Source organism: Triplophysa dalaica, chromosome 10 (genome assembly GCF_015846415.1).
Source record: "Triplophysa dalaica isolate WHDGS20190420 chromosome 10, ASM1584641v1, whole genome shotgun sequence".
Classification (NCBI taxonomy): domain Eukaryota; kingdom Metazoa; phylum Chordata; class Actinopteri; order Cypriniformes; family Nemacheilidae; genus Triplophysa; species Triplophysa dalaica.
In genome coordinates this window covers 5,481,107-5,508,317 of record NC_079551.1, presented here as the reverse complement: position 1 = coordinate 5,508,317, position 27,211 = coordinate 5,481,107, and the positions used below count along the sequence as shown (strand labels likewise).

The following is a 27,211-nucleotide window of genomic DNA, read 5'->3' as shown; positions in this document are numbered from 1 at the left end:
AAAACCCTTTTCTGCATTGATCTAAATGCTAATCCTGATTTAACATCATTTTTGCACCCATAAATGATCTAGACATAATAATTTAAATAATATAAACATATGTAGATTAATTCACTGAAACATGTTTCATTAAATATTTACTGGTAATGAGAATAATGAGAAACACTGATGGTGAATGCTGTTGTGTCCAGAACAGGCGTTTCTATTTTATTAAAGATCACTAATAATCTTTACATCTTAACTAAGGTAATCTATACACAACAATGTTACAAACACTTATATGTTCTGTTTGTTCTCTAAAAATACTTAAGATCATAATTTCATTAACACAAGTTCTTCGATGAAGCTGTAATGTGGACCAAACTTTATAATCAAAGTCCATATGAACACAGAGTCACTTTAACTCGAGATCACATTCAATATAAAATGAATTTAAAACACAAATTGTTGATTGCTTATTGGATATTTTCAAAATTATTTTCATTCAATAAAAAAGATCATTGGTGTTTATATACAGGATGTTCTTGCAGACTCATCTCCTCCTTTTCTTCCGCAACAAAGCACGTGATTCATTCAAAGATGTGTGTGCCACCTCTAAATCATTCCCTTCGGTATTTGTAAGCACTAGGAAACAGAGAAAAAAAAATATGTAAAGAGAAAGTGTTTAAAGGAATAGTTCTCCAAAAAACAAGAATCCTGTGATTGTTTATTCACCCCATATGAATTTCAACTTATGTCTTACAAAACCTTCAAGTTTCCCTGTTTCAAATACACTGAAAGAGTACAACAAGTGCAGTGCATTTGTATTTTATCTTTATTTACATTATATTTTAAGTCTTCTGATGCTCTCTGCAACAACATTTTCTTCTACCTGTCTTGTTAAATATGAAAGATCTTAACATCCTTAAAACAAGATGAAAATGAGAAGCATAGCTGTAAAATATGTTAAGAGTTTTTAGGGGTACGAAAAATTAGCAACTGTCCAACATGTTTTTATATTCATGTATTATGATAATGCAAGAAAAAATGCACCAGTGGCTTTTACCATGTCAATGTTAAAGTTGCAGTTATTGTGAAAAAGTGTTTTAAACTAATAAATAGTTTTCTTCCTTTGGAATTGAGTTACTCACCTTTGACATTGACAATATATTCCCATTCTGAATCCTCAGAGCCGATCTTCAGTGTGTAGCGTCCAGAATCTGTGGTTCTGCTGTTTGTGACGGTGAGAGATCCATTCTTAGGGTCCAGCTCCAGTCTGTCTGTGAATCTGTCATCTTTATCAACATCAGCAGCAGCTGCAGGTGTATTTCCAGTGAGTTCAGCAATACAAATGTTGTTAAACATCCACTTCATGTTCATATCAGGCCTCTTTGTGAAAACATCCCTAGTGCTGATAAGAAACAATCCTCCCTCTGTCAGTGACACCCACTTAGCTTTCCATGTATGAATCACAACTGCGGACATTAAATGATATAACTAGATGAATTAACTTGAGAAGAATAATTTTGAAGATTGTGTAGATAAAACTATAGTTTTCAGTTTGGTTTATGGGACATAAAAGGCTAAAGGAAACACTGTTAATAAATTACTTTAGAGCACAGAGCAGAAGACTTTAAACACATTTTAATTTGAATAATATTTTCAATGTTCCCAATCCCTAAACTTGACTGCAAATATACTTTCAAAATTCGTCAAGAAGATGATTTTTTGTGAGATGTCTCGTTTTGTGCAGGACAGAAGAGATAATCTGTGGTTTGAAAGACATGACAGAATTTTTTTTCAGTTGAAAACTTTTTTAAGACTACAGATAATCCATCAAGGCAAAATGCAACAGAAATGTGCTCTAACCTGTCTTCACCTCTGCTCTGATGGGTGAGTCTTGCAGCTTTGACTCTTCTGGTGTATTTTCTGTGGATTCTGAAAGAAAACATGTTCGTAGTAGTGAGGTAAAATTAGTGATGGTGAAATAAAGCTTTGTGAAGCACTGAGCCTCTTCCATCAAGTGTGTTGTTACATGATTCATTACTCGAAACTTTCTCAACGGTGCACACTATCGCCACCTTGTGGTCAAAGGGAGGAAATGCTGCCTCTGTGTCCATTTATTTTTTGTTTTATATAAATACATATGTGAAGCCTCTGTGTCTTGCTTGAGGCAGCTGAGGGATGCTGGACGGTGCTTTGATTTAGTACACCCACGCTTGACTTGCTTGTAAATAGAATGTCCACACAAGTTGTTAGAATGCTCATGCTTTTAGATTTATTTGACAGTAACTGATCTTCATGTTGGTGCAAGCAAGATCCATACAACAGTCAATAAATCTACTAGTCTTTTACCTTTCCAAAGACTTACTGTTTGTGGTACTAAGGCCTAACGTAGCGGTCAAAAACTGTTTTCACCTCCCCCCCAGCTACACCTGCCACCTGAGGGAAGGTTCCCAACTATATGGTGCTCTCAATTAGGCTATGATGACCCCTACTGGACACACCATAAACAACAAATGCCTAAATGGCTTTTACAACATCGCTTCACATCGATAAAAATAACCAGTTTTTCATTCGTGAGTGTTGATGTAGCACTTAGGCATACATACTGCATGAATAAATGAAGTCTTTTTAAGACTACAGATAATCTATCACGGCAAAATGCAACAGAAATGTGTTCTGACCTGTCTGCTCCTCTCTGATGGATAAGTCTTGACTTGTTAGCAGCTTTGACTCTTCTGGTGTATTTTCTGTGGATTCTGAAAGAAAACATGATCACAGTAGTGAGTTAAAATAAGTGATGGTGAAATTAAGCTTTGTGAAGCACTGAGGCTTTCAGATCAAGTGTGTCGTTACATGGTTCATTACTCAAAGCTTTTCAAAACTGTGCACACTATCACCATCTTGTGGTCAAAGGGTGGAAATGATGCCTCTGTGTCCATTTATTTTTTGTTTCATGTAAAAACATCGCTTCACATCAATAAAAATGACCAGTTTTTCATTTGTGAGTGTTGATGTAGCACCTAGGCATACATACTGAATGAATAGAAAAGTCTATTAAGACTACAGATAATCTATCACGGCAGAATGCAACAGAAATGTGGTCTAACCTGTCTGCTCCTCCTCTCTGATGGGTGAGTCTAGCAGCTTTGACTCTTCTGGTGTATTTTCTGTGGATTCTGAAAGAAAACATGATCACAGTAGTGAGTTAAAATTACTCATGGTGAAATGAAGCTTTGTGAAGCACTCAAGCTTTCACATCAAGTGTATCATTAGAGATGGTGGTCTAGTGTGTTAAACCACTGAACTGATAAATCAAAGGTTACTGGTTCGATCCCAGCAGCCACCACCAGTGTGTCCTTGAGCAAGACACTTACTCCATGTTGCTCCAGGGGGATTGTCCCTGTAATAAGTGCACTGTCTGCCAAATGACTAAATGTAAATGTAAATCATTACATGGTTCATTACTCGAAGCTTTTCAAAATGGTGCACACTATCGCCATCTTGTGGTCAATGGATGGAAATGCTGCCTCTGTGTCCATTTATTCCATTAAATGTAATTAATTAGTTACAGTACATACGTAAAAGGTAGGCAATCGCCTGGGGGCTCGATCTACAAGGGGCCTCCAAAAGGAAGGGGTAAACTTAACCGATAAGCAATTTCATCAGCCAAGTAGATCCCCAAGTCATCATCAAAAGAGTAGGGATATCCCTGTTAACGTTTTAGGTTATTACATCTTTACGAAGGGACTCCCCCCATTATAGATTAGAGTGGACCATTCCATTAGGATCGTATATGCGCGAGACGAGTTTGACACTATCTACAGAAAGTTAACGCTTCGTCACTTTGTGGTACATACACTGCAAAACGAAGTTAAAGTCGCAGGGAAATAAAGAAACGAAGCTAGTGCACACAAGTGGAGAGGAAAAAAGATGATCTACAAAAGATAGTTGCCAAAGTCTCTACTTTACCCACATAAACGCCTCTCTCCCGCCAATAACAGCAATCTCCCGCCCACGATCACTGATAATGTGCGGGAGAGTATTTATTCAGTACAGTGCTAACGATTAGTACGTACTAGTACAGAAATTCGGTCACATTTAAATGCATGAAAGGTCGTAAAACACTGCGTACATTCAACAGATTGTCATTCATAACTGCAGTTGCAGCATTACGCCACATGGAAGCGCTGTTTCGTTACCAGCACAGTGAAACACTGAAGAGTTCAGTATATTATGAGCTGTATTAGCTGTGCTTCACGATTGTTCAGGTGTTTTACCTTCACATTCTGAAAAAAGGTTTCCTAAATAAACTCGCAGTACATCATAGTAATATTTTTAGCTGTTAAGTTGGCTAGTTGAATCAGCGTTATTCTGCACACAGCTATTTCGCTTGCTATACGTACATTTCGATCAGAACGAATGGCAAACATACGACTCCTTTGAGCCTACATTCAGTACGTGTCAAATACTCAAGTACTGTTAAAATCAGATACTCTAAAACAGTGTTCCCACCAAACGCGACTTGCGTTAATGAATCGCGCTATTCGCACGTAGTTGGACGCGTAAACATTTTGAGTTTACTCGATTCATTCGCGCGTGACACAACATGGCTTCTGCCAGACGGCTCGATTGTCGTGTATATATTTAGCTCCAATTGTGTAAAGATCGTAGATGTCCTATCGCGTCTTTGTATTGACTTAACAAGACAATCACTCTCGCTTAACGCTTCATTCGCGTTAGGTGGGAACACAGCATCAGACTTTTACTTTTTAAGTAATTTTGGAATTGGTTACTGGTAACTTGTGATGGAGTAATTGTCGCTGCATGGTATCTGTACTTATACTCAAGTATGGTTTCAGGCACTCTTTACACCTCTGGTGTTACTTAGATAGAACAGGTTATTGCATAATCATCTGTTAAGGAAACACTGAAAGTCACGAGTTGAATTAGTTTCAGTCAAACAGCAGGAATAAATCTCACCTTCTTTCTGCTCTGGACGCTTTTCCCAAGGAGGCCGGCCTGTTTAAACAATTTAAACATATATTTCTCTTCTTGTCAAATAAAAACATTTAAACACCTTAAAACAAGATATATTAACTTCATAAGTATGATTGTAAAAAATATGAGGACTTTATGGTCAGGGAAAGGAAAATTAGTGTCCAGCAGCGACTGTTGCAGTTATTGTTAAAGTGTGTTTTTAACCAATAAAGAGAGTTTTCTTCCTTTGGAATTGAGTTCCTCACCTCTGACAGTGACACTGAATTTCCATTCTGAATCCTCAGAGTCGATCTTCAGTGTGTAAAGTCCAGAGTCTGTGGTTCTGGTGTTTGTGACGGTGAGAGATCCAGTCTGATGGTCCAGCTTCAGTCTGTCTGTGAATCTTTCATCTTTATCAAGAACAACATCAGGTTTTTTTCCAATGAGTTCAGCTATAGACTTGTGTCCAAACATCCATTTGATCATATCAGGCCTCTGCATGAAAGCATCCACGGTGTTGAGAGTGAAAGATTCTCCCTCCATTACTGACACCTTCCTAATTTTCTCTGTCAGAAACAGAAATGCCGACATTAAAATAAACGAAACGACAAGTGAACTACAGTAGTGCAGCTTCTAAAAGAACATGTACAATATTTACAGACGGGTTCATGAGACATAACGTTTTGCCCATGAATTTCTTAGTACGTATTTAATTCATGTAAAAAAGTACATTTGTTCAGAAAAAAATTACAATTATGATGAAAATCTATTTTAACCCATTAATTATTTTAGATGTCGCTGTTACGCTGATGATACTCAACAGGGTTAACAGAAACTACTAGAAGGAAATTTGTAATTTGTATGTGGAGATAAATTAACACAGTAACATTTTTTAAATGCTCAAACATTAAATTTCAACTTTAATGGATTGTACAGTCCGTGGCGCCTGCAGCCGTACTGTTAAAGTAACAATTAGCCAGATACAAATAACCAACAAAAATAAATGAAAATGGCAACGCTTAACAGGAATGCTCCGTGATACAGTCTTCCGAGAATAAACAAAGCACACCTGTCAGCGGTAGTTTCCTTTAAATTAAAGAAAAGTCTTTAGCCGATAAATATGCTTGAAAAGCGTTACCAGTGTGACAATCATCACTTAATAAAGCACTGAACCTAAAGAAGCAGTGGGTTACAGTTTAGCTGTTATAAAATAAACTGTAACCCACTGCTTCGCGGGGCTTATTGCTTTTATAAAACAGTTACTCCATATTCTTAGCAAGGTTTCATAAAATAAAGTAAATAAAATGATATTTAGGCTTTGTGGTGTGGTCAGCTGTTATCAGGTATTTTATAACGGCTTAGAACTCCGCTCAGCCAATCAGAATCAAGGACAAGAACTGACCGTTTTATAACGCTGGAGTGATACCTGTTCCGTATACACATGGAATGATAATTTATTGAATTCACTTCCATATTTAAATGTGATTGTCACTTCCGAAACTGCAGTGTGTGCATGAAGCAGAACGATGAAGGCACCCGGCGTACTGGACTTGCACTACTGAGCATTTAAGCTGTGAACTAATGAACTGCGAGAAGGTGCTTATGCAGGGAGGAGGAGAGTATTCGTCAAACAGCTATAAGCAGGTTTATCTTAATATATATTAAATATTTTTGTGGCATTTCTTGAGTATTTGGTATTTGCTTGTGAGAGAGCTCTATATTGGGTGGGGGATTCTCTGCGTAAAAATCCTGCAGTCGCCCATGTACAGTGATCTCAAAGACCTCGGCTTACTCACCACGGACAGTAACAGTGAATTTTCTTTCTGATGTCTCTGTGCTGATCTGTAGTTGATAAAGTCCAGAGTCTTTAGTTCTGCTGTTTCTGACGGTCAGAGATCCAGTTTGAGGATCCACATGAACTCTGTCTTTGAATCTCTCTTCATCACAAACAGATGTCTGATGTTTACTGACTGTAACTATATGTTTGTCTTTAAACCTCCATGTCAAGACATTGTCTCCTAGTTCAGTCTGACCAGAGTTTAAAGTGAAAGGATCTCCTTCATTCACAGACAGTTTATCTGTCAAACACACAAAACAATACATACACACAAAAACAATCAAGTGAATATTAATATTAAAGGTTCATGTGCAGTGATTATTTACATCAGTCTGACATGTTTACAGATATAAAGGTTAACCGTCCGTGAAATCTTAGTAAGAAGTTAACTGATTCTGATAGCATCATATGTCACACAGTTAGTTTGTCACTTATGTTTTGTCATTTTAGGGACTTTTAGTTTGTGAGCTTTATTTTGTATTTAGTTTGTTTCCTTTGTAGTTCTGTTGATTAGTTTATTAGGTGTTTCAATATTTTTTAAACCCTGTTTTTATATAAACCCATTTGTTTTCCCCTGTTACTGTACTGAAGGCTAGCCTGTTGGTTTATCAGGAATGAAGCAAAGCAATTGACCAATCAGAATCAAGAACTGAAAATTACTTGTGTATAAAGCTATATATATTCTATTTGAGTAAACTAATGTTTGAGTTTTCTAAATACTATATTGAAAGTGTTCAGTTACTTACCACTCTCAGAAACACTGAATATCTGGGCTGATGTCAGATCTCGAAGTGTCATCTTTACTTTGTATAGTCCAGTGTGTTCAGTTTTGGTGTCTTTGATGATGAGAGATCCAGTCTGAGGGTTCAGCTTCAGTTTGCCTTTGAATCTCTCATCGATATTTTCAATAGTTTGATCTCCCTTCATTTTAGCTATTGATGTGTCTTCAAACATCCACGTTATCTCATCATCTTTCTGTATATCTTTAACACCAGTGTGTAGAATGACAGAATCTCCCGTCTTCACTGACACTGACTTATCAACAAATACATCTGAAGAACAAAACAGGAACAAATACACGATCAGTCCACAATACAGCTGGAATCATTGAGTCGGGTGTAATAAGCATTTTATTTGCGCAATCAATTTTCTTTGTAAATATCCATAAATTGTTATGGTGTAAAGCTGCTTTCAAGTCTCAGACTTTATCAAGATTATCTTTATGTTTTCTAATTCTTCGGTCTAAAGTTAAACAGCACAAGATCAGAAATATTATTTTAATTGTTTTAATCGTAATGGGTTTTGATGTCACACAAAAATGAAGACACTCATACACGCACAGACACACAAACATGTGTTGTGAATTTTAAGACGGAAATTCATGCTATTTAAGATAATATGATTGTTAACAATCCTTACCATTTTGTTTTTTTATTTCAGAGGTTCTGCGGCGAATGAAAAACACAAACACACCGACAGCTCCAGACATGGCCAGCAGAACAACAATAACTATACCTGCTACACCACCTGAAGATATACCTGATGCTGGAGTGAGAAACACACACGCTCATTGATCTTAAACACTATAAAGTATGAAAGCACTATATGATGCTGAAGTGATGTACTCACCACTGACAGTCAGAATGAATCTCAAGTATTCGGCTCTTCTGTCACCGCTGATCTTTACTTTATAAAGTCCAGTGTCTGTGATTCTGGCGTCTGTGATGGTGAGAGATCCGGTCTGATAGTTCAGCTCCAGTCTGTCTTCATATATCTCATCATGAGTAAATGTGGTCTTATTGTCTTCTCTGTCACCCTTCAGTATAAGAATGCCGTCATCTCCAAACCTCCACACTATCAGATCATATCTCTGTGTGTCAACATCTTCCATCATCAGATAGGCAGAATCTCCCTCTGTTACCGACACCGTCTTTAATTCACCTTTTTCAGCTTCGATCAAAAGTGGCGAATCTACGAGAAATAATTTCACATAGAAAAATAATAACTACACAAATTTAAAGTCAAGTTTTATAGTTTAATACTCACTATAGACTTCAAGACGGAATTTCTTCACTGACGTCCCGGTGCTGTTGCTGATCTCCATCTTATAAAGTCCAGAGTGTTTGATTCTGCTGTTTGTGATGGTGAGAGATCCAGTCTGATCATCCAACACCATTCTGTGTCTGAATGCTGGAATATCACTATATATGATCTTATCTCTGTTGATTCGAGCTATGGTAAAGCCTTCGTCTCCAAACCTCCACAATGTCAGATAATAGCTCTGTATGTCAGTAACATCACTGTGTAAAGTGACAGAATCTCCCTCCATCACTGACACTGACTTCACTCCATCTGGAACAACACCAAACACACCTGAAGAACAAACAGGGACAATTCATTACTTGGAAAATAAATGAGACAGTTTCCTTTTCTCAATGAGAAAAAATGGTAGCGCTTTTCATTAAGGTGTTATTTGTTAACAGTAGTAAATAACACTACCCATGTGTTTTGTGGGAAAGCACATGGCCATCGTTTGCAATGATGGCCATGTGCTCTACTGTCATATCTCAACCCCGCCCCTGTCCTGGGCTGTTTCGTTTTGCTGGTTGATGTACAGTACTTACCTCTGGTCCTTGTTCCAGAATTCCTAGTCCTGTCTAGTTCCTGCATAGTCTCAAATTTTGTTAATCCTGTATTTCTTGTTTTTTCCCCCTTGAGGGAAGTCATTGGTTTAAGTTTTCAGTCTTAAGTTACAGTTTTACCCAATCGTGGGCCTTTTGTTTGGTTCATAAATTTGAGTGTTTTCTGTTACACTAACAATGAACAATGTAGTTTTAAAGTATTTTTAATCTCTGCTAATGTTAATTTATGTAAATAGAGTTAATTCATGTTTATTCATGGTGCATTAACATTGATAACGTTTGATTTTAATAATGTATCAGTAAATGCTGAATTTACATAAACTAACTTTAATAAACGCTGTATTAATATTCTTCATTGATAGTTCATTTTAGCTAATACATAAAGTAAGTGTATATAAATAGCAACTCATTGTAAAGTGTTAGGCTTCCAAAAAAAACATATGACTTCCCTTACATTCCAATTTGGAATGTTAACGAACACTTGAGAAAGTTCCTGGACGATGTTGAGCTAGCATTTGCAAAATTATGACTGATGTTTAATATATATTTTGGCGGCTCGTTTTATTAAATCTTTATTATAAAAATTTATAAAAAATAAATTTTAGTTTAGATATCTCTTACGTATATTGTATGAATGCAGATAAAGTGACACATCTCTCTGGTTATAAATTCAAAACAATCCAGTAATGTGAATGCAATGTGGCTTAAAGTGGTTAAATCAAGTCTGAATGAGCTGCCACTGAGGTTAAACTAAAACAAAAAGTGTTTAAGATAAACAGAAATAATGCACTTACCCCACAAATGAAATAGACGATAAAACAAAACAAACAACACATTTATAGTAAAAGTTTTCTTCATATTAATGTCAAGTAGCCGTTTAATGATGATGAGAAGAGTTTATAAAACTGCTCCAGAACTGCACAGACCAGATTTTAGTTTCTATAGACATTCACATATTTTTTTTGTTTCACTGGGCGGTGCATATAATATAAATATTCATGAGTTCCTTGTAACTTTTCACTTTGTCATTTCTATTCAGAGAAATCTAGCGATCATTTCATTATCTCTTTATCACAATTCTTATGCCATTGCACATGACTCACTTTACCCTCTGCTGATGATAAGAAGATATTTCCAATTCTAAAAATATTTTTCTATCTGTTTTTCTATTTCAGCTGATTGTTTATTAGTATTTTTACTCAAAAATGAAAAAGCTAAAACATCACCATCCGTCTGTACATCAGTCTTGATAAAACCTGCAATCAGGCATTTCCATGCAAATGTCAAACTAAGATTAGAACTCAGATTTATACCAAAGATTGTCTCCATACCCGAAAGACACCGGAGACACTTCACCCAAAATGTAAAATTTACTCACATCCAAGTTGTTCCAAATCTCTATAAATTTATTTTTTCTGATGAACACAGAGAAAAATATTTGGAAGAATGCTTATAATTGGACATATTTTGCCCCCCATTGACTTGATTGAAAAATACAAATGTAGTAAAAAAATGTATGTGTTTTTACACAGTAAGTGAACTTGTACATCCATAACATAATACGTCACTTTTGTAGCCTGGGAGAAGTTAGCCAACAGCTAATAATAAGACGAAGCGATCTAGTTCAACGCAAGTCTCCAAACCATCATCATGGCAGAACCAGCAATTAAAACAAAGAGGAAAATAGAGAGAGTGATCGGACTCAAATCAATATCTGAAGGACTTTTGCTCTGCTACGTTAGACTTTCTGCTACTGGACTTGAAAGTCTTATATGTACATTTTTCTTACTGTCCTGTACTTTTGAGCATATTAGTAATTTGGCTGTTTTCAGGCTTTTTATTGGAGCACTAACATTACTGGTTCACCATTTTCAATCATAAGTCAAACTAGAGATGATGTAATGTTGCCGTCCTCAATAGCTTACATTGCATCATCGTGCCTCATCAGGAATTTAGTGTTATGATTATAAATGATGACAACTAAAGCACAATAAATGTTTAATTGTCAAAAGTTGCTGATTCCTTAGTTCATGCCTGGTCGCGAGTGTGCTTCCGAAAATATAACTACAGAAAATTATTTGTGTTGGTTAGTAAACATATTCACATGCTCTGTGTTTGGGTGACTGCAAATGTGTTATGTGAAACTTGTGACACTGATCTGTATTTCACGAGTTCACCTACACATATAACAGTGATGTTGATAGGGATAAAGATAGAGCTTGGTTATGAAGGTTATGCGTATTTGGCGTGCTGTCCGGGAAGCGGGCTCCGAGCTCGCCAGATCTATCCGAGCCCGAAACACTCTACCTTGGTACGGGTGAGTGCGCCGAGCTCGGAAACGGTCTGAGCCCAGAGCACACCCCCCGGGGGTCCTGCGGGATATTTAGCTTTGGAGAGGAGCAGGGGTGGAGGAGGGATGCTTAATCTTAGGAGGTCGAGCAGGTAAGAAGGTTTCCCTATTTATTAGCGTGGTCGCCAGGGCTAAATGTGTATATGCTGTGATTGCTGATTATAGACCAGCCGGCTGATTATATGCTCCGGCTCCTCCCGAACTTTGTTAATTAAACATCATTTCTATAGGAATGTTTCCTCATGTTTTGTTTTGTTGTGATCACTGGATAAAGTGGACAAACTTCGAACTGATAACATACAAGCCAGACCTCTTTACCTTTAACAAAAACCCTTTCTGCAAGGATCTAAATGCTGATCCTGATTTAACATAATTTTTGCACCCATAAACAATCTAGTTTGATCAAAATAAGTATATTAATTCACTGAAACATGTTTCACTAAATATTTACTGGTAATGAGAATAATGAGAAACACTGATGATGAATGCTTTTGTTTCCTTAACATTTGTTTCTATTTTATTAAAGATCACTCATAATCTTTAGATTTCAACTAAAGAAATCTATACACAACAATATTACAAAAAAGTGTATGTTCTGTTTGTTCTCTTAAAATACTTAAGATCATAATTTCATTAACACAATCACATAAAAAAATGAAAGTACGGACACTATTCCATAAGACAACTTTTATTTAATCTCGCAATACACAATATTTGGTTACATGAGATAAAACTTTACTTTAATGCAGAACTACACACTTTTATTGTTACAACAGCTCTAGGTAATACTAAGAATGAAAACCTGGAAAGTTGTTTGTACACTAGAGGGCAGAAAAGATCAGACAGTACGAAGACATAACAACAGATCACAGCTGCAAATAATACAAGATTAACAAATAAATTAAGTGAGTAGATTTCCAGTTTTTTTCTGTTCATACATGAAGGGGGCTAATGGTCCCTCTGAACAGTCCAGTTCATGCAAAATGATTCTGCTTTGTTATAAGAGTTAGTTCTCATTACGTGTGGACAGTATTTCTGATACCAAGGTCTACACACGTAACGTGGTAATTCTCAGTTTCTATACAAGCCCTCATGCAGAACACATTGCTTAATGATGGTCTGTCACTTACATGTAGCCTAAATGTTGTGTAAGCAAACGCTGGTTGGTTGGTTGGTTGGTTGGATGTTTACATTCAGTGAATGGGCGGTTCTTGGATGAAGCTGTAATGTGGACCAAACTTTATGATCAAAGTCTGTTAGTGTGAGACTTAACTGTCCATATGAGCACCGAATCTCAGAGTCACTTTAACTTCACATCACATTCTGTATAAAATTAATTGAAAACACAAATTGTTTTTTGAAACATTGGATATTTTCAATATTCTTCTCATTCAATAAAAAAGATCAGTGGTGTCTTTATACAGGATGTTCTTGTAGACTCATCTCTTCCTTATCATCTGCAACACCTCGCAACAAAGGACGTGATTCATTCAAAGATATCTGTGCCGTCCCTGAATGATTCCCTTTGGTTTTTTTAGAACGCTCTAGAAACAGAGAAAAAACGACATATTTTAAGAGAAAATGAAACTGTGATTAAAGGAAGAGTCCAAAAAGTAAAAATCCTGTGATTATTTATTAACCCCAAACAAATTTCAGCTGATGTCTTACAAAAGTTTCCCTGTTTCATATATACTGAAAGAGTACAACAGGTGGAAGGGATTTGTATTGTTACTGTACATTATATTTCAATTCTTCTGAGGGCTTCCGCTAAAAAAAATCTTTCATCTTTGTCTTGTTAAATAAAAAAGATCTAAACATCCTTAAAACAAGATGAACCTGAGAAGCATAGCTGTAAAATGTATTAATTGTTTTTATGGGTAGGAGAAATGCGCAACTGTCCAATAAACTGTAATGTTCATATAGTATAATAATGCAGGTAGAAATGCATTAGTGGCTTTTATCAAGTTACTGTTAAAGTTGCAGTTATTGTGAAAGAGTGTTTTAACCAATTTAGAGAGTTTTATCAATTTGGAATTGAGTTACTAACTGCTGACAGTGACAATGAATTTCCATTCTGAATCCTCAGAGTTGATCTTCAGAGTGTAACATCCAGAGTCTGTGGTTCTGGTGTTTGTGACGGTGAGAGATCCAGTCTGATGGTCTAGCTCCAGTCTGTCTGTGAATCTTTCATCTTTATCAACAGCAGCAGCATCAGCAGCAGCAGGTCTATTTTCAGCATGTTCAGCTATACACTTGTGTTTAAACATCCACTTGATCATATCAGGCCTCTGTGTGAAAGCATTTCCAGTGTTGAGTGTGAATGAATCTCTCTCCATCACTGACACCTTCCTAATGTTCTCTGTCAGAAACAGAAATACTGACATTAAAATAAGCGAAACGACAGCTACACTACAGAATTGCAGCTACAACACGGATCATGTTCAACAATTTTTCAGTCTCATTTACAGACAGGTTAGTGGGACATAAAAGACTTTCCGCCCATGTACTTCTACATATATAATTAATGTAAAAAATAATCTTAGTTAAAAATAAAAATAGTAATGAAAATCCATTTAACCCATTAATTCTATTATACTTCACTGTACAATGATGAATGACACTCAACTGGGTTGACAGAAACTATATTCTTAATGTTTGTAAATGTGAACTTTTGATACAATAAGGAAAATTGTAATTTGTATAAGGAGATACATTTAGACACTATAAAAATTTTTAAATGCTCAAACTATAAATTTAAACTGTAATTTATTGAATACTTATTTCAAAGACCTCGGCTTACTCACCATGGACTTTAACAGTGAATTTTCTTTTTGATTTCTCTGTGCTGATCTTTAGTTGATAAAGTCCAGAATCTTTAGTTTTGCTGTTTGTGACGGTCAGAGATCCAGTTTGAGGATCCACATGAACTCTGTCTTTGAATCTCTCTTCATCACAAACAGGTGCCTGATGTTCACTGACTGTAGCTATATGTTTGTCTTTAAACCTCCATGTCATGACTTTGTCTCCTAGTTCATTCTGACCAGAGTTTAAAGTGAAAGGATCTCCTTCATTCACAGACAGTTTATCTGTCAAACACACAAAACAAAACAGACACACAAAAACATTTTTTGTGAAAATATTGTGAAAGAGAAGACTATAGATTAGATAGTTTGGTTCATGGGACATAAAAGTCTAAACTAAACACTGTTAATAAATTACTTTAGAGCACAGAGCAGAGGACTTTAAACATGTCTAGAGCGGCCAAATAACTGAATATTCACAATCGTGAATGAGATTTGAGAGAAGAAAAATTATTTCAATTGGAATAACTCTTTTGCAAGACGTTTTCTTTTGTGCTGAACAGAAGACATTCAGATGTGGTTTGTAAGACATGACAGAATTTAGTTTTTCAGTTGAAGACTTTTTTACGATTACAGATAATCTATCAGGGCAAAATGCAACAGAAATGTGGTCTAACCTGTCTGCTCCGCTCTGATGGGTGAGTCTTGACTTGTTAGCAGCTTTGACTCTTCTGGTGTATTTTCTGTGGATTCTGAAAGAAAACATCATCACTGTTGTAGGTTAAAATAAGTAAATGAAGCTTTGTGAAGCACTGAGACTTTCTTATCAAGTGTGTCGTTACATGGTTCATTACTCGAAGCTTTTCAAAACTGTGCACACTATCGATATCTTGTGATCAAAGGGAGGAAATGCTGCCTCTGTGTCCATTTATATTTTTGTTTCATGTAAAAACGTCGCTTCACATCTATAAAAATAACCCGTTTTTCATGTGTTAGTTTTAATGTAGCACTTTGGCCTACAAACTGTATGAATAACAAAGTGTATGACTGTATTTAAGAAATATTCACTTAATAGAACAAAATAACATTTTTATATAGCAGCCGGCAAAAAGGCCAAACCAGCATGTCCAGTGCAGAAATGACTTTGACTTTCGTAGTTTTACTGAACATTATTTTATTTATAAGTTTTACTGAAGAGAGCTCTTTAAAGGATATTAGTTTCCTTATGAGCACTTGAGCTTAACTGAGACTTGAGTGTTTGTAATAGACGATTGCTGTGATGTCGACCTTGATCTGTTACAATGTTGAGGTGTTTAGTTTGTGATTGATCTCCTCACGAATCAACTCTTGTTTTTCACTGACTTGTGTCTAAAGTGTTGAGTACTAGTGCTGCTTTCAGCCTTTATTCAGTACATGTTAAACACTCAAGTAATGTTAAAATCAGATACTCTAGACTTTCTGAAGTAGTTTTGGAATTTGTGACTTGTAATGGAGTAAGTTTTGCTTCATGGTATCTGTTCTTTTACTCAAGTATGGATTTCTGGTACTCTTTACACCTTTGGTGTTACTTAGAACAGATTATTGCATAATCATCTGTAAAGGAAACACTGAAAGTCACGAGTTGAATTAGTTTCAGTTAAACAGCAGGAATAAATCTCACCTTCTATCTGCTCTGGACGTTTGTCCAATGGACGCCGGCCTGTTTAAACAAAATAAACATAGATTTCTCTTCTTGCCGACCAAAAATATTTAAAAAACCTTAAAACAAGATAAATTAACTTTAGGAGTATAAATGTGAAAATTATTTGGATTTTTTAGTTGTGTTAAGGAAAATTACTGTCCAGCAAGGACTGTTGCAGTTATTGTTAAAGTTAAAGTGTGTTTTTAAACAATAAAGAGAGTTTTCTTCCTTTGGAATTGAGTTACTCACTGCTGACAGTGACACTGAATTTCCATTCTGAATCCTCAGAGTCGATCTTCAGTGTGTAAAGTCCAGAGTCTGTGATTCTGGTGTTTGTGACGGTGAGAGATCCAGTCTGATGGTCCAGCTTCAGTCTGTCTGTGAATCTGTCATCAACATCAACATCAACATCAACATCAGCAGCAGCAGCAGCAGCAGCAGCAGCAGGTGTATTTCTAGCATGTTCAGCTATACACTTGTCTCCAAACATCCACTGGATCATTTCAGGCCTCTGTATGAGAGTGTTGAGAGTGAAAGATTCTCCCTCCATCACTGACACCTTAATGTTCTCTGTCAGAGACAGAAATGCCGACATTAAAATAAGCGAAACGACAGGTAAACTACAGAGGTGCAGCTACAACAAGGATCTTGTACAACAATATTTCAGTGTCATTTACAGACAGGTTTATGAGACACAATAGACTTTCTTCCAATGTTCTTCTTCCTACATATTTGATTCATGAATTAAGGCATTGTCATTAAAAAGTAAAAATATTGATGAAAATCATTTTTAAATATTTTAAATGTTGCATTTCACTGTTACACTGATACTCAACTGGGTGTCATGCTTGACAGGAAATATATTTCCATTGAATGTAAATGTAAACTTTTGAAACAATAAGGAAAATTAACATTTGTATGTGGAGGTAATTGAACACAAAATAACATTTTTATTGAATCCTGAATTAATTGTTTTGACAGTTTAACTTGAATGTATTGTACAGTGATCTCAAAGACCTCGGCTTACTCACCACGGACAGAAACAGTAAATTTCCTTTTTAATTTCTTTTTGCCACTGATCTTTAGTTTATAGAGTCCAGAATCTTCAGTTCTGCTGTTTGTGACGGTCAGAGATCCAGTTTGAGGATCCACATGAACTCTGTCTTTGAATCTCTCTTCATCACTAACAGATGCCTGATGTTCACTGACTGTAGCTATATGTTTGTCTTTAAACCTCCATATCATGACATTGTCTCCTTGTTCAGTCTGACCAGAGCTTAAAGTGAAAGGATCTCCTTCATTCACAGACAGTTTATCTGTCAAACACACAAAACAATACAGACACACAAAAACAATCAAGTGAGTGTGAAGATTAAAGTTATTACACAAGGCTCATGTGCAGTGATTATTTACATCAGTCTGACATGTTTAAAGATATCAAGGTTAACCGTCTGTGAAATCTTAGTAAGAATGATCAGTTAACTGATTCTGATAGCATCATATGTCACACAGTTAGTTTGTCATTTATGTTTTGTCATTTTAGGGACTTTTAGTTTGTGAGCTTTACTTTGTATTTAGTTTGTTATCTTTGTAGTTCTGTTGATTAGTTCATTAGGTGTTTAAATGTACTTCTTCCTACATATTTGATTCATGAATTAAGGCATTGTCAGTAAAAAGTAAAAATATTGATGAAAATCATTTTTAAATATTTTAAATGTTACATTTCACTGTTACACTAATAATACTCAACTGGGTGACATGCTTGACAAGAAATATATTTCCATTGTATGTCAATGTGAACTTTTGAAAGAATAAAGAAAATTTACATTTGTACGTGGAGATAAGTGAACACAAAATAACATTTTTATTGAACCCTGGATTAATTGTTTTGACAGTTTAACTTGAATGTTTTGTACACTGATCTCAAAGACCTCGGCTTACTCACCACGCACAGTAACAGTGAATTTTCTTTCTGATTTCTCTGTGCTGATCTTTAGTTGATAAAGTCCAGAGTGTTTAGTTTTGCTGTTTGTGACGGTCAGAGATCCAGTTTGAGGATCCACATGAACTCTGTCTTTGAATCTCTCTTCATCACAAACAGATGTCTTATGTTCACTGACTGTAGCTATATGTTTGTCTTTAAACCTCCATGTCATGACATTGTCTCCTAGTTCAGTCTGACCAGAGTTTAAAGTGAAAGGATCTCCTTCATTCACAGACAGTTTATCTGTCAAACACACAAACAATACAGACACACAAAAACATTTTTTGTGAAAATATTGAGAAAGATAAGACTATAGATTTTAGTTTGGCTTATGGGACATAAAAGTCTAAAGTAAACACTGTAAATAAATTGCTTTAGAGCACAGAGCAGAGGACTTTCAACATGTCTAGAGCGGCCAAATAACTGAATATTCACAATCGTGATTGAGATTTGAGAGAAGATAAAGTATTTTAATTGGAATAAAATTGTCAACGTTCCTCACACACATCTATTATGTGGCTTCAGATTCACTTTCACTATATGGCAGAAAGACGCTTTTGCAAGACGTTTCCTTTTGTGATGGACAGAAGACATTAAGATGTGGTTTGAAAAACATGACAGAATTTTGTTTTTCAGTTGAAGACATTTTTATGAATACAGATAATCTATCAGGCCAAAATGCAACAGAAATGTGGTCTAACCTGTCTTCACCTCCTCTCTGATGGGTGATTCTTGCAGATTTGACTCTTCTGGTGTATTTTCTGTGGATTATGAAAGAAAACATGATCATAGTGAGTTAAAATAAGTGATGCTGAAATGAAGCTTTGTGAAGCACTGAGACTTTCTTATCAAGTGAGTCGTTACATGGTTCATTACTCGAAGCTTTTCTAAACTGTGCACACTATCGACATCTTGTGGTCAAAGGGTGGAAATGCTGCCTCTGTGTACATTTATTTTTTGTTTTATGTAAATTCGTCGCTTCACATCTCTAAAAATAACCAGTTTTTCATGTGATTGTGTTAATGTAGCACTTAGGCCTGCATACTGAATGAATAACATAATGTATGACTGTATTTAAGAGATATTCACTTAATAGAACAAAATACAATTTTATAAATAACAGCCTGCAAAAAAGCCAAAACCAGCATGTCCAGTGCAGAAATGACTTTGACTTTCGTAATTTTACTTAACATTATTTTATTTATCTGTTTTACTGAAGAGAGCTCTTTGAAGGATATTGGTTTCCATATGAGCACTTGAGCTTAACTGAGACTTGTGTTTTTGTAATAGACGATTGCGGTGATGTTATTGATCTGTTGCAATGTTGAGGTGTTCAGTTTGTGATTGTTCTCCTCATGAATAAACTGTCTCTTGTTTTTCAGTAACTTGTGTCTTAAGTGTTGAGGACTAGTGCTGCTTTCAGCCTATATTCAGTACGTGTTAAATAACCAGTGCCGGCCGAGCCTCTTGGGGGCCCTAAGCAGAATTTGATTTGGGGGCCCCCTCCCAGCACGCGGAGTCACCTGTGCTTGAAGATTATTGACACAAATGTCACGCTATAATGTTACATTATAAATTAATAAAAATACTCAATACGATACTTAAATAAAAGAATTTGCTCTTCAACTTCTGAATACAAACTGTCACAAAACAAGAAATAAATAATTTGCAAATGTGCAAATGCAAATGTAAATTAAATCTGCAATCTTTTAAATAGATTTACATTTAGACATTTGGAAGACGCTTTTATCCAAAGCGACTTACATTACTTTATCCTATACATTTTACATAGGTATTTGCAATCCCCTGGGATCGAAACCACAACCTTGTTAACGCAATGTTCTTACCACTGAGCTACAGGAAAGCTGTATAAAAACCAAAATAGACAAACATTGATATGTATTGGTGCAACCAACATGGTATTGGTATATTTTAACATTCACTTCAACACACACAGCAATGCTAGCGGGCATCCCTTTAACTTAGAAGGTTAAGTTCCCCTTCGGCTGTTTTCTCCAACTTAAACTGATGTCTATTATCAATACGTGAAATACACTTAGATAAATGTATATTAATAATGCGAGACATTTCACTGTTGATGGCGGGGATTTAACGTTAGGTCTGGTGATGGCTTATATCACGATTCATGACTAGCCGCTACCTCAAGTGACGAGAGCACAATTTTCACTAATCATGCAAACATACCTTTATCTTGCTCTTTTTTCTCCTCCTCTGTCCTTTTCTTCTTTCTCTTTTCGGCACCAGAGGGATACTACATTTTTTGTGACAAAGCTTGTCATTTATTAATTACAGTGACACGCACTTGCGCGCCGGCGCGAATTGTCAATGCATGCGAAATGTGTGTAAGCGCAATTGAGCATGCGTCAACCGCTGGCAGTCACAGCAGCAGTTGTCAGCAAATCAGAATTTTCTTATCTTGAATTATTCATTTAATTTCATTTATGCATTCATATTCATTAATTAAATAATTAATTTATTCATTTATATAACTTGTTTTAAGTTATTAAATTGTAAAAAAAAAAAAAAACGATTGGGGCAAGCAGCCGCTTAGTTCGCTTATGCCTCGGGCCGGCCCTGTGTTAAACACTCAAGTACTGTTAAAATCAGATACTCTAGACTTTCTGTAGTAGTTTTGGAATTTGTGACTTGTAATGGAGTAAGTTTTGCTTCCTGGTTTATGTTCTTTTACTCAAGTATGGATTTTACTCTTTACACCTTTGGTGTTACTTAGATAGAACAGGTTATTGCATAATCAACTGTTAAGGAAACACTGAAAGTCACGGGTTGAATTAGTTTCAGTTAAACAGCAGGAATAAATCTCACCTTCTTTCTGCTCTGGACGTTTGTCCCTTGGAGGCCGGCCTGTTTAAACAATATAAACATATATTTCTCTTCATGCCGTGCAAAAATATATAAACAACCATAAAACAAGATAAATTAACTTGAGGAGTATAAATGTGAAAACTATTGGGATTTTTTAGTTGTGTTAAGGAAAATTACTGTCCAGCAGCGACTGTTGCAGTTATTGTTAAATTTAAAGTGTGTTTTTAACCAATAAAGAGTTTTCTTCCTTTGGAATTGAGTTACTCACCTTTGACAGTGACACTGAATTTCCATTCTGAATCCTCAAAGCCGATCTTCAGTGTATAAAGTCCAGAGTCTGTGGTTCTGGTGTTTGTGACGGTGAGAGATCCAGTCTGATGGTCCAGCTCCAGTCTGTCTGTGAATCTTTTATCTTTATCAACATCAGCAGCAGCAGCAGCAGGTGTATTTCCAGCATGTGCAGCTATACACTTGTCTCCTGGATCCACTGGGGAAAACATCCACTGGATCATTTCAGGCCCCTGTATGAGAGTGTTGAGAGTGAAAGATTCTCCCTCCATCACTGACACCTTAATGTTCTCTGTCAGAAACACAAATACTGACATTAAAATAAGCGAAACGATAGCGAAATAATACTCAACTGGGTGTCATGCTTGACAGGAAATATATTTCCATTGAATGTCAATGTAAACTTTTGATACAATAAGGAAAATTAACATTTGTATATGGAGATAAATGAACACAAAATAACATTTTTTTGAATCCTGAATTAATTGTTTTGACAGTTTAACTTGAATGTATTGTACACTGATCTCAAAGACCTCATCTTACTCACCACGGACTCTAACAGTGAATTTCCTTTTTGATTTCTCTGTGCTGATCTGTAGTTGATAAAGTCCAGAGTCTTTAGTTTTGCTGTTTGTGATGGTCAGAGATCCAGTTTGAGGATCCACATGAACTCTGTCTTTGAATCTCTCTTCGTCACAAACAGATGTCTGATGTTCACTGACTGTAACTATATGTTTGTCTTTAAACCTCCATGTCATGACATTGTCTCCTAGTTCAGTCTGACCAGAGCTTAAAGTGAAAGGATCTTCTTCATTCACTGATAATTTATCAGTCAAACACACAAAACAATACAGACACACAAAACAATACAGACACACAAAAACAATCAAGTGAGTATGAAGGTTAAATGACTACATGATGTATAATGATCACTGAACTCATCTCGTCATACTGTAGATTAGTTTATTAGGTGTTTCAGTTTTTGTCATTACCCCATTTGTATATGAACCTGTGTTTCCTCACTTTAGGTCATTGACCAATCAGAATCAATAACTAGTGCATGTGTGTGTGTGTATTTGTGTGTTAGATAGTAGGCCTACAGGTTATTGCATGTTCATCTGTTAAGGAAACACTGAAAGTCACGAGTTGAATTAGTTTCTGTCAGACAACAGGAATAAATCTCACCTTCTATCTGCTCTGGACGCTTTTCCCAAGGAAGCCAGCCTGTTTAAACAAAATAAACATATATTTGTCTTCCTGTCAAGTAAAAATATTTAAAGAACCTTAAAACAAGATAAATTAACTTGAGGAGTATCATTTTGAAAATATTGGGATTTTTCAGTTTGGTAAAGGAAAATTACTGTCCAGCAGCCACTGTTGAAGTTATTGTTAAAGTTAAAGTGTGTTTTTAACCAATAAGAATTTTCTTCCATTGAAATTGAGATACTTACCTTTGACAGTGACACTGAATTTCCATTCTGAATCCTCAGAGTTGATCTTCAGTGTGTAAAGTCCAGAGTCTGTGGTTCTGGTGTTTTTGACGGTGAGAGATCCAGTCTGATAGTCCAGCTCCAGTCTGTCTGTGAATCTTTCATCTTTATCAACAACAGCAGCATCAGAATGTCTTTTTCCAATGAGTTCAGCTATAGACTTGTGTTTAAACATCCACTTGATCATATCAGGCCTCTGTATGAAAGCAACTCCAGTGTTGAGAGTGAAAGAATCTCCCTCCATCACTGACACCTTCCTAAATTTCTCTGTGAGAAACAGAAATTCCGACATTAAAAGATCTTTTTATTTACAGACAGATGAATGGGACTTTCTGCCAATGTACTGCTACATATTTAATTCATGTGAAAAAAAAACATTGGCACTTAAAAATAAAAATAGTGAGGAAAATCTATTTGAACTATTTGAAAGATTTCACTGTTACATTGATGATATTCAGTAGTCACGGTTGGCAGAAACTACATTTCAATTTTTGTGAATGTTAACTTTTGATACAATAAGTATATTAAAATGTATATTTGTATGTGGAGATAAATTAACACAGTATAACTGACAGTATAACTGATCTCAAAGACCTCGTCTTACTCACCACGGACACTAACAGTGAATTTTCTTTCTGATTTCTCTGTGTTGATCTGTAGTTGATAAAGTCCAGAGTCTTCAGTTCTGCTGTTTTTGACGGTCAGAGATCCAGTTTGAGGATCCACATGAACTCTGTCTTTGAATCTCTCTTCATCACAAACAGATGTCTGATGTTCACTGACTGTAGCTATATGTTTGTCTTTAAACCTCCATGTCATGACATTGTCTCCTAGTTCAGTGTGACCAGAGCTTAAAGTGAAAGGATCTCCTTCATTCACAGACAGTTTATCTGTCAAACACACAAAACAATACAGACACACAAAAACAATCAAGTGAGTGTGAAGATTAAAGTTATTACACAAGGCTCATGTGCAGTTATTATTTACATCAGTCTGACATGTTTACAGATATCAAGGTTAACCGTCTGTGAAATCTTAGTAAGAAGTTAACTGATTCTGATGTCATCATATGACACACAGTTATTTTGTCACTTATGTTTTGTCACTTTAGGGACTTTAAGTTTGTGAGATTTACTTTGTATTTAGTTTTTTTTCAGTTGTTTAGTTACTTAGTTAGTTAACCCCCTTTACTGTACTGTAGGCTCACATGTTGGTTTATTGTGAATGAATCACAGCTATTGACCAATCAGAATCAAGAACTGAAACTAACTGGTGCATAAAGCTATATGAAATCAATTTGAATAAACTAATGTTAGAGTTTCTCTATCTTCACAGTTTTGTTCTATTGAAATACAAAAAATACAAAAATACAGAAACACAAAAACAATCAAGTGAGTGTGAAGATAATAGGCCTATGACTATGATGTAGAGTGATCAGTGAAAAGTGTAGTTTTATTGTTATAAACATTGAAAGCGTTCTTACCACTGGAAGAAACATTGATCATCTGGGCTGATGTCTGATCTTGAAGTCTCATCTTTACTTTGTATAGTCCAGTGTGTTCAGTTTGTGTGTCTTTGATGATGAGAGATCCAGTCTGAGGGTTCAGCTCCAGTTTGTCTTTGAATCTGTCATCGATATTTTCAATAGTTTGATCTCCTTTCATTTTAGCTATTGATGTGTCTTCAAACATCCATGTTATCTCATCATCTTTCTGGATTTCTCTAACACCAGTGTGTAGAATGACAGAATCTCCCGTCTTCATTGACACTGACTTATCAACAAATACATCTGGAGAACACAACAGGAACAAATACACATTCAGTGCACTGATACAGCTTAGAACATTGAGTTGAGATCAAATAATCTTTTTATTTCAAGAATCAGTTTATTGTAAATTTTCATACTGTGTGAAGTTTTGTGATCATCTTTATGTTTTCTTAATCTTTGGTATAAATCAGAACAGCACAAGATCAGACATATGAATTATATTTTATTATACCATGGTCTATTTGAATACTCGATTCTGATTGGCTGGAAGGTGAATTAAAACCCAAATTTAACTTACAAAATCATTGTAATTTTCACCTGTGTTTGATTTTAAATTTCACTGTAAACATCAATAAAAGATTTAACTTGGCAAATGACCATGGTATAAGCGGGATAATCCACAGCTAGCCGTGCGTTAAAGGCTTCACTTCGGGTGGTTCTTGGCCTCTACGTCGTGCATTAAAACCCTATAACGTACCGCTAGTTGTAGATTATCCTTTACTTGTAACTGTGTTTGATGTCTAAATGGATTCACTATGAAACCACAGTGATAAACACGTATACACACACATTCTGCACATACTGGTGAGACTGATGTGTTGAGAAGAGAATACAATTCACCACTTTACCACTACTTACCATTTTGTTTTTTTATTTCAGAGGTTCTGCGACGATAGAAAAACACAAACACACCGACAGCTCCAGACGCGACCAGCAGAACAACAATAACTATACCTGCTACACCACCTGAAGATATACCTGATGCTGGAGTGAGAAACACACACGCTCATTAATCTTAAACACTAAACTTGATGAAGATGGAAGTCAGTGTTACACTCTCTCTCTGGCAACAAAAGTTAAATAAAGTATGAAAACACATGAGCTGTTTAAAGACAACTGATCCAGATGCAATACTCACCACTGACAGTCAGAATGAATCTCATGTATTCGGTCCTCCTCCTGCCAATGATCTTTACTTTATAAAGTCCAGTGTCTGTGATTCTGGCGTCTGTGATGGTGAGAGATCCGGTCTGATAGTTCAGCTCCAGTCTGTCTACATATATCTCATCATGAGTAAATGTGGTCTTATTGTCTTCTCTGTCATCTTTCACTATAAGAATGCCGTCATCTCCAAACCTCCACACTATCAGATCATAACTCTGAATTTCAACATCTTCCATCATCAGATAGGCAGGATCTCCTTCTGTTACCGACACTGTCTTTAATTCACCTTTTTCAGCTTCGATCAAAAACTGAGAATCTACAAGAAACAATTTCACATAGATAAATTGTATCTGCACAACTTTACAGTCAGTAAGCATATACGTTAATACTCACTATAGACTTTAAGATGGAATTTCTTCACTGACGTCCCGATGCTGTTGCTGATCTCCATCTTATAAAGTCCAGAGTGTTTGATTCTGCTGTTTGTGATGGTGAGAGATCCAGTCTGATCATTCAACACCATTCTGTCTGTGAATGCTGGAATATCACTATATATGATCTTATCTTTGTTGATTTGAGCTATGGTAAAGCCATCGTCTCCAAACCTCCACAATGTCATATAATAGCTCTGTATGTCAGTAACATCACTGTGTAAAGTGACAGAATCTCCCTCCATCACTGACACTGACTGATCAACACCAAACACACCTGAAGAACAAACAGTGACAATTCATAACATGGAAAATAAATGAAACCTTTTTTTACAGATGATGAATGAGAATAAAACGTATCAAGACTTTACGTGCCAAATTATAAGGTTTATGAACACTTAAGAAACATTTCACACACAAAAAAGATGTCATGCTTGTTATGATTTGCAAAATGATGAAAGACTTCTAAAATATATTTTGATGGCTCGTTCTATTAAAACTTTATTATTAAATATTATAAAAAATGTAAATTCTAGCTTGGTTATCTCTTATGTTTATTGTATGAATGCAGAAAATGTTAAATATATAAATAAAGTGATAGCTACACTTCTGTAGGTAAAGTCACAATGTAATGTGGTTTAAAGTGATAGTCTGAATGAGCCTCTACAGGTAAAACTGAAACAAAAAGTGTTCAAGATAAACAGAAATAAAGCACTTACCGCACATATGAAATAGAAGATAAAATAATACAAACAACACATTTATAGTAAAAGTGTTCTTCATAGTGACGTAAATCAGCCATTTAATGACGATAATAATTCATAAAACTGCTCATTGACTCTCACAACAGCGATCCAGAACTACACCGACCAGATTTTAGTTTCTATAGACATTCACATATTGTTTTTGGTTTCACTGGGCGGTGCTTAAATATTAATATTCATGAGTTCCTTGTAACTTTTCACTTTGTCATTTCTATTCAGAGCAATCTAGCGATCATTTCATTGTCTCTTTATTATCTCTTATGCCATGGTCCATGACTCACTTTACCCTCAGCTGATGCTAAGAAGATATTTCCAATTATAAAGATATTTTTCTAGCTATTTTTCTATAAGTACTGACTGTTTTTGAGAACAGTGCCTCCCCAAACGCAGACTACGCAAGTTGCGTTACGGCCTTTGCACCACC

The 27,211-nt window shown here is 35.8% G+C and overlaps 2 protein-coding genes across 7 annotated transcripts; both read right to left on the bottom strand.

Annotated features, from left to right (window-relative positions):
• Positions 1-254: 254 nt before the first annotated feature.
• LOC130430345 (uncharacterized) lies at positions 255-10,370 on the bottom strand. 5 transcript variants are annotated; one of them, XM_056759412.1, is made up of 13 exons: positions 10,236-10,370; positions 8,846-9,172; positions 8,429-8,770; positions 8,219-8,344; positions 7,546-7,851; positions 6,759-7,040; positions 5,229-5,528; positions 4,966-5,004; positions 3,093-3,161; positions 2,667-2,741; positions 1,849-1,917; positions 1,131-1,454; positions 255-624 (listed from the first exon to the last, which is right to left on the bottom strand). In XM_056759412.1, the coding sequence occupies exons 1-13, from the start codon at positions 10,297-10,299 to the stop codon at positions 533-535; spliced, it is 2,415 nt and encodes an 804-aa protein (XP_056615390.1). In that variant the 5' UTR covers positions 10,300-10,370; the 3' UTR covers positions 255-532. The 5 variants fall into 5 exon arrangements, with proteins under 5 accessions (XP_056615390.1, XP_056615391.1, XP_056615393.1 ...); XM_056759413.1 differs by having other exon boundaries at positions 1,131-1,295; XM_056759415.1 differs by lacking the exon at positions 255-624 and having other exon boundaries at positions 1,244-1,390.
• Positions 10,371-12,482: 2,112 nt separating this feature from the next.
• LOC130430568 (uncharacterized) lies at positions 12,483-26,883 on the bottom strand. 2 transcript variants are annotated; one of them, XM_056759710.1, is made up of 20 exons: positions 26,743-26,883; positions 25,986-26,300; positions 25,567-25,908; positions 25,287-25,412; positions 24,363-24,668; positions 23,488-23,769; positions 22,841-23,146; positions 22,575-22,613; positions 21,937-22,206; positions 21,370-21,699; positions 21,102-21,140; positions 18,959-19,018; positions 18,219-18,500; positions 17,305-17,589; positions 16,523-16,843; positions 16,253-16,291; positions 15,270-15,344; positions 14,596-14,877; positions 13,839-14,150; positions 12,483-13,335 (listed from the first exon to the last, which is right to left on the bottom strand). In XM_056759710.1, the coding sequence occupies exons 1-20, from the start codon at positions 26,804-26,806 to the stop codon at positions 13,208-13,210; spliced, it is 4,203 nt and encodes a 1,400-aa protein (XP_056615688.1). In that variant the 5' UTR covers positions 26,807-26,883; the 3' UTR covers positions 12,483-13,207. The 2 variants fall into 2 exon arrangements, with proteins under 2 accessions (XP_056615688.1, XP_056615689.1); XM_056759711.1 differs by having other exon boundaries at positions 21,370-21,681.
• Between the last annotated feature and the right edge of the window lie 328 nt (positions 26,884-27,211).